The sequence below is a fragment of the Besnoitia besnoiti genome, chromosome VI (genome assembly GCF_002563875.1).
Source record: "Besnoitia besnoiti strain Bb-Ger1 chromosome VI, whole genome shotgun sequence".
In the NCBI taxonomy this organism is placed as follows: domain Eukaryota; phylum Apicomplexa; class Conoidasida; order Eucoccidiorida; family Sarcocystidae; genus Besnoitia; species Besnoitia besnoiti.
In genome coordinates, this window is record NC_042361.1 from 1,018,217 (window position 1) to 1,028,255 (window position 10,039).

Sequence of the window (10,039 nt, forward strand, 5' to 3'; positions counted from 1 at the left end):
CACATGCCGCCGGTGCTGGGTAGTAGACAAACGCGAAGTGGAAGATATCGACAAATTAGACACTTTAGAGATCAAGCGCTCTTTCCCGCGTACACGTGAGCTGACATCCGTTGCGCACTTGTGAACAGAAAAAACCGAATGCTGGCTTGACGCGAAGACGCCTTCTCAACTGGACATGAGCTGGCCCTGTCCTGCAGTGCGGCCACATGTGTGTTATGTTGATGCGCCTTCTACTCGGAAAGGATCTGGGGGATAACCTACGCTTCCTTAGCGACCACAGGCCCTGCAACGTATTGTGAACCGTCGTTCCGTTTGTACCACATCGGGACTGCACCCTCTGTTGCAGGCAGAGGCCTACACGCCTGCGGGTTTTGAGCGTCAGTCTCGAATATTGACTCCCGGAAGTCTCTGAGGCTGCGCCTGTCAGATGCCGTCGATCTTTAATTGCGTCCCTTGCAGCAGTCCTTCTTCGCGGCCCTCCTTCTGTCAGCTGCGCCGCTCTCCTCATCTCGCTTCGCAACGGCAACCATTTCCTCCATCGTCGTGGTGAGCTCGCCCGCAGCACGCAGTCCAGATTCCGTCCTTTCCAAGAACTGAGCAAAGGAAAGAGGATCCATTTCCTTTTTGGCGGCAGCTACAGCACTAACCAGAGTATGGAGTTTCTGCTCAGGGGACAGCTTTTGATGGCGAGCTGCCTCGCCGCGCACACTGGCGAGCAGAGTGGATTCATAAAACTGTGCTTCAATGCTCATCTTGTCGTAATTCATCATGAGGAGTTCGTGAAGTGAATGAGCGGAGTGCCCCTCTTTAGCCTGCTTCAACTTCTCCACCTGTTCCTGAAGAGTCACTCCACAAACGTTCATACCCGCCAGCATACTGTCGCGGAACCTGACACACGCTTCGCTCTTGTAATACTTCCTTCCTAGAGCATCGAGACGATCCTCAAGGCCGGAAAAGTTGGACGGTCCCTGTTCGACTGCCGACTCAAGGAATCCAGGGTCAGAGTAGGCGAACAGGGGACAAGCCGACTGTTCGAGCAGCTTCCTGAAATTGGCTTGCAAGGTACTAGGCCCCTGGGCAGAAAGAACAGTCGACCAGAAGAGAGATATCGTTGAGTAAAGAACGTCCTCAACCTTTTGACGGCACTCCTCATCGTTCACATCACAAACGGCAGATTTGGCATCTGGCCCGAGATATCTCCACGCTGTCAAGCCGATGGTTTCGAAGTCTTCTGCCAACTGCGCAACAGCAGGACCGTTCATGGACGTGCGCTGCAATTGGACATATCCCCCAGGACCTTTAGGAGATGAAGCGACTCCTGTCAACTGGAGAATCAGACCTCGGAACCACTGCGACACAATCGCGTACGGATGGGGCTGCTCGCGTCTCCGCAACATACGCGCGGCGGAGGAGGCCACCGTCTTGTACGCCTTGTTCTTAATGATGGAAAAGACCTCGTTGTACATAAACCATGTGCTGAAGCCGACTTTGAGAGGAAACAAGAACGACACGGGAGCAGCAGTAAGAGGCGATTCCTCTGCGCTCGTAGCATGGTGTGGAGACGATGGGGCGCCGCCGCCACCGCCACCGCCACCGCCACCGCCGCCGCCGCAGCAGGCGCCTTGCCCGTTTGCGAAGGTGGCAGGTTCAAAGAAAAGAGCTCCGGCGAGTAAGAGAAGACATACTGTGAAGAAAACCTGTTTCTTCGGTGGCAAGCACCGGCCCGAACACGAAATCTTGTCAAAGCACTCCATTACGCCCGCGAATCCAGGGCCACTGAAGCGGGGACACGGGTTAAAGCAGGGGCGGGCGGAGCGACGGCCAGCAGGCTCGACACCAGTGCGTCAGCCTTTCAGTTGGTTCTGAAAGAGCGAACGAAATATCGGCAACTCTGGTGACGACGAAAACACTGTCCTGAAGGGGACAAGGGACTTCTCACGAGATATGTGCACGGCACAAGTATGGAATCTGCAGCCTGTATGGCGGGGGACCTTCCAGTCCAAGTTCCGAGATCCCACACGACGGAGGGGAGGCACGAGGAGTGGGGAGGGGGGCCGACACTGGCGTCCCGTGTTGTTGCTGCGTCGGCTGCACCTTGCACGTCCCCTTCGTAGACGAGCGGGGTGTGCGCGTTTGAGGTGCTCTTTGCGGGCCGTACAGGGGGTAGAGCACCACCATCGCGCGTTTCGGCGGGCACGGGAGGCTGGGGAAATGAAACACGCGCACCCCCTTCAAGGGGCGGCAGCCGCCGGTGTTGGGACGAATCCTGCAAACAACCTAAAGCAGACTACTTGATCAGCTCAGCAACCCAGGGATTTAGCTCAGCGACAGTTCTACATTTTGCATGCCTAGCTCGTCATGGCAAAACTCCCGATGCCGGGGGGACTTACCGTGACGTGTAATCACAGCCCATGCCAGATGCACAGGCCACAGGCATGCCCCCGGCGATATACGGGGGTCTTTCACCACAACAAAATAAACTGTCATCAGGGGACATCTCTGAGACAGTAGTGATTCACAAGACTGGTCCATGAGTAATACAGGAAGGAATCCCACAGTTCATGCCGGCCGCTGACTCGGCAGCTGTGTCAAAGCGTGCCGCCTCATGCAGCCTGTCTCACTATAGATTCAGCAGCACCGCAATGCATGTAACGCCCTGCATTTCTAAACCTGTTCGCGGAAACCCTACGAAGGATAGTTCTGACCCTCACTCAGGTGGAATCAACAAATCAGGTGACCCACTCGGTTTTTGCGGTAGACGACTCCAGCGTCATAACGTAGAATGATACTCGGCTGCGGTGATCGAGAGTAGACTAAGCGGCGCAGTTGAGACCTTCCACAGAGAGCGAAGTTTTCTGATGCTCCTGGCAAGCCGCGAGACTAACAGTTGTGATTGTTTGTTGACTGCAACTTCAGCCTTTATGTTCCCGCCTTTGAACCCGACAGTTCGACAGAATATTCGATGGCTCTCACCGTGCAAGAACCGTCCGGCTGATGGGGATAACGCACTGAACCAACTTGCTGAATCGTTTTGTCTTTTGTATGTATGACGAGAATCATCGCCATTGAAGGGGGGATAGTCCTGTGACGACAGAATGTGGAATTGCACGCGCACGCTAGGTGTGCGGGATAAAATGAGTGCGTTCATTCACAAGAGGTCCGGCTGTTGATGCCACTTGTCGTATAATCTTTTGATTACTCAGAGAGCTGCGACTGGTCTCTTTTCCCCTTTTCCGCCAACTACACGGAAGGAAGGGTGCCACCATACAGCAGAAGACAACGCGGCTTCATGATGCCATGTGTTACGTCTTCTACTCTAACGATGCCAGTATGACTAGACTCACTTGAGGTTCCTCAACCGGTTGTACCTGTGTGTAGTCGCGTCTAAAAGACTACACTCGCCCTGGACAGTGCAGTTAACCAGTACAGGTTTTCGCGTAAACTGTTTGCTGTGAATCCAGATGCGTAGGGGAAGTGCGTCCAACGGCAAGAGAGAGGGCATGGGCGCGAAATCAGCCTCACCCATTCAAAGCCCGAGCAGTTTTTGTAGAGCCGTTCCCGTCTATCACGAAGTCAGTCTCATCCCTTGGGAGGAGGTAGTCAGTCTCCGCAAAGAGCATGGGATGGTGTTGTGACATGGAAGTGTTCCCGTGTCGGATCGCGAAAGCAAACCAGCACGAATACACTGGGCGCCCAACTCGGCACCTATGTCGGACGTTCAGTTTGTACTGTGGTCTCATCCGGCAACCCGGAACACCCGCTGACAGGGCCAGGTATTTAGTATTCTTTGTCTGCATGTAGTACAGACGGGCGCAGGTCCCTTCTTGTACGAGAACGCGGCTTTCCTTTACCCGTCACCTCCTTTGCCACGGCAGGTCTTTTTTTGTACTGATGTGATGTAACCGCGCACGTTTCAGATGCCCAGTCCCTTCCTTTCCAGGCCTGCCGCAGCGTTGTCAAAACGAGCAGCAGGCGACAATGATACAAAACCGTCAGCCGCTGTACTGGGTTCACGGTGATCGAAGGAGTCATCTGATGGAACGTCGTATCGTAACTCGGCGAGAGGTTGCCATGGCTTGCAGTACGGGACACCCGGGTTAACCCTCAACTTGTTCGGCTCAAACTTGTAGAAACTCTCTTGAAAGGCGTTCAGGCCTGCATTTAATTCGGCCCTTTTTTCTTCCCGTAGAACTCCGGTTTTTTCTGCTCCGTCTTGGAGGTGACGGACATGTGGTGATGCCGCATCATCTTCGTTGAGACATCTCGACTCCGGCGATCCAGCACGGCTCTTCTCTCCTTCATTGCGGTCAGCCTGCTCTTTCTTCCTACCTAGAACGCCGTCGGTGAAACATGAATTGTGCCGACCGTCCAGCAAAGGATCGGGTGCTCGCAACGAAACGGACTGTCTCGTGGCGTTAGCGACCTGAAGCATCTGTGCATGTTCCGCCAAAACGTCAGCTGTTCGAGCCCTGTACTGGTACGACGTCTTATAAACTGACTGCATAGACACCGATGCCTCCGTGAGAGGACATGTCCATGACGGTCCAGGAACGCATGTGGAGCAGCCATCGCTCACTCCCCACGCCGGTTTTTGCCACGTAAGGTTCGGTCGGATGCCAGCTCCGTGCTGTTTTTCTTTTGGGCATCCAGCAGCCCCTATATGTTGAAAAGATGTCATACGTGAAAAGGTTTTTTGGTTTACAGTTTCACCGGTATGAGCTGCCGCGCAATGCGCAACACCACCTCGCATGACACGTTCCTCAGAAGATCTGCGTACCAGAGCCGCTACGAGACGGCCATCAGTTCTTTGCCTCCTGATACCGCTGCATGACACTTGCTCCGAGCACGTGCGGTTTTTTACCGAGTTATATTCATTGAATGCTCCTCCATAAGTTGTCTCGAAGTCAGTCCGAAACCGCTGGGACTTCGTGGTTTCTTCCGCCACGGCCCCGCATGACGGGTCGCCGCCTGGCCACTGCCTGTAGCGCTGGCGTCCCATTTCACAGCCTCCATCGGTATCGTATTGCTTCACAAATGCGAAAGGGCCGTAGCCCTACATCAGGCGACAGTTTGACATGTGGACCAGTCCAGACGGTATCGGCAACACCCCCCTTGTAAACCGGAAGCAGGTTTCCTGTTCAGTGTACTGGTCAACACAGGCAGGGCCGTGGTCCTACGCATGAAGCAGGTATATCTCTGTGAACTACTAGAATAAAACTGGGACGCCGTCTTGGCGGACGATGCAAGTATTTAGGCCCTTATGAGGCGTTTCCAAGGGTTATGTTAGGTCGGATTCTGCAAACTGGTGCCTGACCATCAGGTTGGCGGCGAGCCGGTTGCGCCCCAGTCCCACAACGCTGGTTCGACGCCAGAGAGAAGCCCCAAACGGTTTGGGGCTGGAAAAAAAGCCTTCCGATGTTGTTTTCGTCTGCCATGCTCCAGGCGATGATGACAGGTGATGCTATGTTGGTAACTGTGAAATATGCCCTTCGTGCCAACCCGGCCTATATTTATTGCTGAAAATTCCATAGTTATCATTTACTTTATTTCTACTAATTACAATATTCCGATAATTTTTTATTTAGATTTGTTGTTTCGAAAATACATCCTCAACACATTCAAATATTTAACAAAAACCGCGTGTGTCGCTACTGGAAGACCCTTGGTCGGAACAATTCACGAGTGAGAGTGTACACAACGATGCCGGGCCACCCGCCGAAAACGGTTTATGTCAGACGGAAGATTAAGAACTCTGAGACAAAACACACCTGGATACATCGAGAGTAGCTGAAATGCCGCAGCGGTTTACATTCAGTGAGGCTGCTTCGACGTCCCTGAAAGAGGGATGCTGAAGAGTTCGGGCAGAACACAGGTGGTGCACACACAGGACGCGCCAACGGAAGGCATAGCGATGCACGTCCTCCCTCACTGGCTCGTCACTTTTCCGATAGTGATTTACTCGTTCTGCCCCGCCCTGGCTCGCGTTCAAAACCAGGAAGAGCGCCTAGGCTACGGCGTTTTCCACGAATTTTTTTCTGAGTTGCGAAGGTGGCCCTCCAGGTTTCAGTGACGATCTGCTGTGTACGCAAGCCTCACATCAGCGACGTGAAAATAGCTACCATGTTACATTGTATCCTCGAGACAGATTCTTACCGCAAACGTATAACATGTTCTGGATTGCCCGGACCGTGTGCGACATACCGGAAAACGAACGGCTGTAGAGAGGCGCTCATCTAGAAAGAACCCTTTTAGCAGGCTCTTGAGGGACACGCCTCTATCCAGCTATAATGATTCCTCAGAAACAGTTCCCTGCCTCTCACAAGTTGTGCGGTGCCTGTTTGACTGCGCGTGACAAGGGCATTCGCAAATACAGCACGCGTCACTGGTCTCCCATCACCGACTATCATGTTAACAAGTCTATCACGCATGCTGAAAGGCAAGCCCAGCAACGGAGGGTATTCCACAGCGAACTAAGCATGCTGCTGGGCTTCAAGGCACCGTCGGGCCCCTCCATTTACATCAAGTTCAGTTTTCATAAAATAGTGGAGTTGACAGTGCATGCTTCATGACACTAGCGAGCAACTGCAGGCAACTGCGTATCCTGACATCTGAGCGAACGTTTATGTGTGCTCGGAAATCGTCATGACAACTGCTGTGTGGAGCGGCACACTACAAAATACTATCTTTCACGCGCTTTCTCTCAGGGGCATAACACGCGGTGATGCAGGGGCGCCGACCTCTGAGGGGCGGCTCTAGGCGACGATTACACCTTGCCATCATCAGTCGCACATACACGGACTGCTCCGATAGTCGAACACTAGCAAGTGCACAAGATGCTTCAGAAGTGTATCGGAAAGCAAAAAGTGGTACCTGCATTTATTTGAAGTATAAATGTAATTGCCACTAAGAAACCAAAGTTATAAGATGAATTTAGATTGAGAGCGCACTGATAGAAGACGAGGTGGGAAGAACAACTGCCCGGTGCCCAAGTTGCACCGTGCCATCACTGGAGATGTACAGGAAACAAGACTTGTTTTTCACGTGGGCTTGCGAAAACGCCCTTACGGGGATGAACTAATGAGGCAAGTACTATCAACAACGAACTTTCAGTAAGCACCCACTGCGAAGGCCCACACGTGGGGGAGAACCTTTGGATGTCAGGGGCAGAATATCTCTCTGAGCCCGCAACGGTTCGTTGTAAATAGTTTGTTACCCGACGCCGAGCACCAGGTTCCGAACTAGTGCCGCGACAGATGGACGCTGCGGGCATTAAAGGCAGCAAAACATAAATATAACCAGGCGATTAGGTCATGTGAAGTTCATCTGCACCTAATCCTTCGTCCAGGCTGAGCCGAGGATGCCAGCAGTCGTCGAGCAGAACCCGCTTCGTCCCGTGCGTGTCTTGCAGGCTTCCACCTTCTGGGTGGGCAAAGGAGAAGCCAGGGGTACGTGCCCGCCGCTGATATCTGTCCGCTCCCCGCGCCCCCTAACGACGTCGCAGCAGCGCCGAAGCTGCATACATCGTTGGAGCGGAGCATGCGTACTGGACACTTTCGGCTTGTCCTTCCACTGCCGTGAAGCCCGAACACGGGCAAACCGCGCGTCTTCGTAATCCTATCATACTCGGCGCGTCTTCCAAATTAGGCAAGGGGGGGTGGCGGGGTGAGAGGGAGTGCGGCCAAGTGGCATACCACGGCGGAGTGATACACAAACGCTCGCGAAAGTGAATGTGCACACACGCTGTGTGATTCTATAAGCATGAGCAATGCTCAATACCCCTTCGTGATTTGCCTGCATTCTCCTACTCCGTATCTAACCTGTGTTGTTTCTATCTGCGCTGCACTTTCTACCTCGAGGACGTCGTATTCACTTCAATATGAGACCCCCGTCGGCGTATTCAAGTTACTGCCGGGATTTCTTAATCTGACAACACCCGCGGGTGGACGACGCCATCAAAAATGTGCACCTATACAGTTGCTGCGAAGTACGAATGGCTCCGGAAAGTACAAAGCATGGGTGCCACACAGGAAGAAGCGATCCGCAAAGGCATGCCACGACTGGGCGGCAAGCACGCAAGATTTCAGACTACGCGGAGTTGCAGTGGCACATTCTGATTCAGTGTGAACCATCTGCATGTGAGTACCAACGCAGGCACACAACTATGGCGATTTAGTTTTTTGCGACAATCGTCAGGATGGTGCTCCTTTGAATGGTATCTGCCTGCCCTTCAGGAAGAACGACAACTGAGACGGGAAAGGGCGGCCACCGGTTTCCACGGCAGGTCCAGGTGATGGAGCTCGCGAGATGGGGGGAACTGTGTCTGTCTGGGAGGTTGGAAGACTCCGGATCTCTGTTGCTTCAGCATTCGACGAAAGCATCGGTACATGCAAGCACGGAAGTTGCTGTGAGGTGGTACGGCCAGGCGGCTTCACCGCTGTCCTGTCGGATGCTGACGTTGTCAGCCGTCGGATCTCCCTGCCGCAACCACGCATTTGTTTCCGCTTGGGAGCCTGCAAGGCTGAGCAAACACCAGGAGAGGCATGGAGTTGCTAGATCTCGCGCCAGGCTACTCACACTCACCGTGGTCCGCGCGAGCGAAGCTGTGCTCGTTCGCGACACCTAGCGACCACCTAAAGCCAACTTCAGTGCGTGTTAGTTCCCGTTGTCCATCTCCAGGAGAGACGGCAAGAGGGAGTGGTTTTGATTGTCATGGTGACATACTTCTCCGACGGTCGGTAATAGCTTCCCGCAAAAATGCGGCAACAAACGAGTGTGGGTAGCCGCCCGGCAGTGCACACTTGCGTAGATGATACGATGCATATATTTGCACCAAGCACGTGGCCCGGCTGAAAAGCGTGCATCGGCCTATTTCCCGCTGAGCCGAAATCTACTGGATTACATTGGTCATTGACGTACTCAGCCTGCATCCGGTCGGGGGGCAGCTCTTCTGGTGGTGGGAATGCTGCACGTCCTTTCCACGCACACTGCAATGGACGAGCTTACTGGCGAGACGAGGGATCTTCGCGTCGGGTACTACCGTCTCTGTACCACTGCCGATAAAATCGCACGCCGACTGAGCTTGGACAATATCTGAGGAGCTGAGGGCTAGAAAATGGCAACCAGAACATGCACCGACGCGGGTTTCTGATAGAAACCATTTCCGCGCCATATTGCAAGTCGGCATACGTGTTCAGCACAAAGAGGAACGACACACAGGGCGCCCGTACCTTCCACGTTTTGAGTAGACTCGTTGCTTTCCCTGTACGGCTAGTTCCCAGGGAACGGGGAAGCGAGATGCAAATTCAGCCTTGCGGACAGGTCCCCGTTTCTCTTCCACCCTCTTCAGAGAAGCACTCCTCTTTTCATCTGCCTGGGGCTGCCCTTGGTGAAGAGACGAACTGTACAAGCACATGGAACAACCTCACTTTGGATTGTTTTTCCTACTGACACATGTGGCGGGCACAGGCTATGTTAGGACAGCCTCAGGCACACATAACTTCATAGTTATCCCGCCGCACCATCAACGGCCGAAGGTGGCCAGATGATCTGGTTGTTGAACACGCTGAACGCATGCTGAGGGAGGAATCTACTACCAATTGTTTAATGCAGTGCCTGCCCTCTCGAATACCGGCGGTTTCTCCTATAAACATGACGAAGATGTTATGAAGAGGTAGATGGTGCATGGCAAATTGATGTAGAATGCTCCCACTGGAGCACTTGAAGGAAATCGCAGACAAAAGTTCCTAGACGAATTCCAAGGAATTGGTTCATTTCCTTGTATTGCTCTACCTGGGAAAGCCACTTTAAAGCGCCCAGCCTCGGACGTGGAGCACAGTGAATGAGAAGTCACTTGCGGATCCGGCGTGCCACTGAGTTCCGCAGGTTCGGCGCTTCTCTGATTACCATCAGCTTCAAAAAACACTGTATCATCCTCATTCTCCTGAAGCGTGTCCTCTACTTGTCGCAGCTTCTCGTCCGATGGCGAATGGAGGAGCTGAGGTGTGCTCCGCACTGAAGAAGACGCACCATCCATAGAAGC

The 10,039-nt window shown here is 53.4% G+C and overlaps 2 protein-coding genes across 2 annotated transcripts; both read right to left on the reverse strand.

Annotated features, from left to right (window-relative positions):
• Nucleotides 1–440: 440 nt before the first annotated feature.
• BESB_065660 (uncharacterized protein) lies at nt 441–1,754 on the reverse strand (the record flags this gene model as incomplete). The annotated part of the gene is made up of 1 exon (XM_029364959.1): nt 441–1,754. The coding sequence occupies one exon, from the start codon at nt 1,752–1,754 to the stop codon at nt 441–443; it is 1,314 nt and encodes a 437-aa protein (XP_029218542.1).
• Nucleotides 1,755–3,913: 2,159 nt separating this feature from the next.
• On the reverse strand, nt 3,914–4,432 carry BESB_065670 (uncharacterized protein; the record flags this gene model as incomplete). Its single annotated transcript, XM_029364960.1, has 1 exon — nt 3,914–4,432. The coding sequence occupies one exon, from the start codon at nt 4,430–4,432 to the stop codon at nt 3,914–3,916; it is 519 nt and encodes a 172-aa protein (XP_029218543.1).
• Nucleotides 4,433–10,039: the final 5,607 nt, after the last annotated feature.